At 37.3% G+C, this 3,261-nt stretch overlaps 1 protein-coding gene across 1 annotated transcript; it reads right to left on the bottom strand.

The window, feature by feature from the left end:
• Positions 1-810: 810 nt before the first annotated feature.
• On the bottom strand, positions 811-3,217 carry LOC121938876 (P2X purinoceptor 4-like; the record flags this gene model as incomplete). The annotated part of the gene is made up of 5 exons (XM_042482031.1): positions 811-883; positions 2,033-2,137; positions 2,773-2,838; positions 2,936-3,029; positions 3,113-3,217. Coding segments are annotated over 5 exons (403 nt in total), but the record flags the coding sequence as incomplete, so codon positions are not given.
• Between the last annotated feature and the right edge of the window lie 44 nt (positions 3,218-3,261).

Raw genomic sequence — 3,261 nt, 5'->3', positions numbered from 1 at the left:
AGTCCCTTATGGTGATGAACTTAGCTGAGCACTTACTTGAGCACCATCCTGGAGCAGGCTAAGCCACAGTCCCAGTGATACAGCTGCCGAATGACGGGAACATTCAGCAACACAGCATCCTCTGAGAAAACCCGAGGTATTAATGTTAACCGATCTTTAACACTGATACTACCACCTAACATCGCCAGTTTAATATTTATGAAGATCTTAACATGATGTCTTGTCACTCACCTGTCATTCTGTTGTAGTCTTTCTTAGACAAGCGGCCAGCTAGCTAACTCCAGACAAGCTAGTCGGTGTTGTTTACTTCATGGAAGCGAGGTTAAGTTTCCTCATCGATGCTAACCAGCAGAAACCAGCTGCCCAACTGCAAGTTTCGCTATCAGGCTAATAGTGCTAACTAGTCTGTTAGCTGCTGCTCATACAGCGAGGGGAGCTTATCGACAGACACCACGGCTGTACTCACAATTACTAGTTAACTAAACATATAAGGGATAGAAGTACGAAATAATATATTTTTGAGGTTTTTTTGTGTGTCGTAGGCTGTATCTAAAGGGCTCTGCCTCACTCCTCTGTTGTTTGCTAGCATACTGAGCTGAGCAGCTTGTTGTGTTTAGTGATGTTGTCTCTTTCGGTGTGCTGCCTCCGTGCGGTGCGGAGGAGTCATCGTCTTTAAAATGTGACTATAAGACTACAAGGTTATTTCATATCATTTTTATTCCAGTTTATTACATTTACACGTCACTGGTTTTACTAAAGAATTCATATGGTTTTGGAGATTTAAAACATGTGTTTCACGGCAGGTTGAGATCCCTCTGCAGAAAAATATCCCCATGTTGATGTGACCATGCTACTGGGTTCCATAGCTGGCACTCATTGACAACTGTATCATAAAAACAGAAAGAAACACATTAATTCTGGAATAACAATATGATAAACAAATTCTATAGTAAAAATGATAATTCAAATATAATTATCTCAGATATGTGGGATGTGGATTTTCACAGTTTTGTGAGGAGTAAAGCTAAAACAATTAGTGTATCACAACAAAAATGGTTGTAGGATGTTGCATTTTAACAGTGTGACTTACAATCCAATATTTTCATAAATCACAAAACATATTTTCATACACAACTCCTTCTCCAGTGCTTAAAAGAAAAAAAATAACTGATGTGCCTCCCCAGTCTTGCACCATGCCATCCCCTCTCTTAACCAACCAACAGTCTGGCTCAGTGGATAGAGCAGCGCCCCATGTGCAGAGGCTGTGTCCTCGCTGTAGTGGCTGCAGGTTCGAGTCCAGCCTCAGTCCTTTGCCTCATGTCTCCCCCTCTCTCTCTACCCCCTTCACGCTCACACTGTCCTATCAATTAAAGGCAATAAAAGCCCCAAAAAATAATATTTAAAACCAACCAACAGTCACCAAAATGTGACAGAAAAAAAGATTAAACTAGCAAGTGTTTATCAGGTGCCATAAAATCATGACTTGTGCTTTTGTGTGCCACCCTGTCATATTAGATTTTAAGTATTTTTGTCACATAAATAATATTAAAGATGATGCACTGAATCCCTGTCAGCCACAATAGTCCAGAATTAGCAAGCACACACACATACACACACACACACACACACACACACACACACACACACACACAGACACACACACACACACACACACACACACACACACACACACACACACACACACACGCACACATCCATTGTGGACAACGTGGCACCAAGGAAACAGGCAACAAAAGAACAGGAAAAAACATGGCAGAAAAACTGGACAGTCTCTTTTAGTGAGTACCTTAGGTAACGGTAATACAGGATTTCTGATGTGGCAACACAATTTCATCACAGAAATATAGCAAAGATACATAAATAGTTCTAGAAGTAACACTTGAGGTAGTCTTCAGAATTTTAAGTGGTTTTATCTTGGTAATCTACCAAAAAGTGTCCCAGGTTACCTGACTTCACCCTGTTGAAAGCAGTGCGGAATGTAAAATGTGAAACTTGATGATAAGTCACTTACTGATTCAGTCTCAGCGTCCTCTCTCAGATATGTGACTTTATGTTTACTGTAAAGATCTCGTTTTCTCATGCATGTCAACATGAACCAGTCAGAAACCACAGGAACCTATGGGGAAAACATAAATTCTGTTTTTCTCAAGAAAAATGCATTTAATTTAACCCTTTAACAGTCACACTAATAAATACCTTTGCAAAAAAACCAAAAAGAATGTACAGCATTATAGACTGTAGAATATTTTAACAAAATGCATCAATTTATTTTAAAAAAACAATTTTCCTAGTACAATCCATTGTAATTGTAAAGTAAATGTAATATAATAGTAATCTGACAATAAAAGTAACATCATTCAATAAACAAAAATATTAATAATAATATATGTAAGCAAATAAAAATTAATCTTATAAAAACTGTACAACTGAACAAATAAAGAAAAAATAAATATGAGAAATAGACATACAATAATAAATACAAACAATAAATAAATAATAATTTAACTAGTGACAAAATCTGTTTAAAATGTATGGTTGAAAAAACAAAAAGTCAATTTGACATAATAAAAAATAGAATTGAATAGAATTATACTATAATCAAAATATTAAATGCATCGTATAAAAACAAATGTATGAATCCAAATTGGGTTTTGCCAAGTTTTTGGTAAAGTCACAATAAATGTCTACCATGCGGGCATAATGCCTGTTAATAATCACATATTGAGTGGAGGGTGGAACATGTCTACTCACCAAACTGAGGAATGATAACGCTGCACCCAAGTTCACTATGGTCGGTACAATTCCAAATTTTCCTGCCTGCAAAATAAAAGAACCCCCCCAAGATATTGTAAGCAAAGACAACAAAATATACATTTTGCAGATTTTGCAATTTCAAGATGAATTCTGGCCTCACAGTTCCAAACACAATGACGTCAAACCGGATCCCGTAAGCTTTGATTAAGGTTCTAGTTTCTTCTCCATCTTGGGTCTTGTAGTATTTTGCAAACCTAAAAACAGTGATTATGAATAAATTCTTTGCCCCAGTTTAATGCATTTGTTGATAATCGTTTTCTTGTTTAAATGGTTTCACCTGAAGTTGTATCCAGGAGCCACATTATTGACAGGATGTTTGCTGTCCAGCCTGCGGAAGCTATACTTCGGGTAACATTTCCCTGCCCACCAGTCCAGGTCACAGCTCCAGTCAATGATAATACCAAGGATACCACCCTTTATCAACAC

The sequence above is a fragment of the Plectropomus leopardus genome, unplaced genomic scaffold (genome assembly GCF_008729295.1).
Source record: "Plectropomus leopardus isolate mb unplaced genomic scaffold, YSFRI_Pleo_2.0 unplaced_scaffold3676, whole genome shotgun sequence".
NCBI lineage: Eukaryota > Metazoa > Chordata > Actinopteri > Perciformes > Serranidae > Plectropomus > Plectropomus leopardus.
Note: the sequence above shows the minus strand (reverse complement) of the source record. Positions and strands in the feature narration are given on the sequence as shown.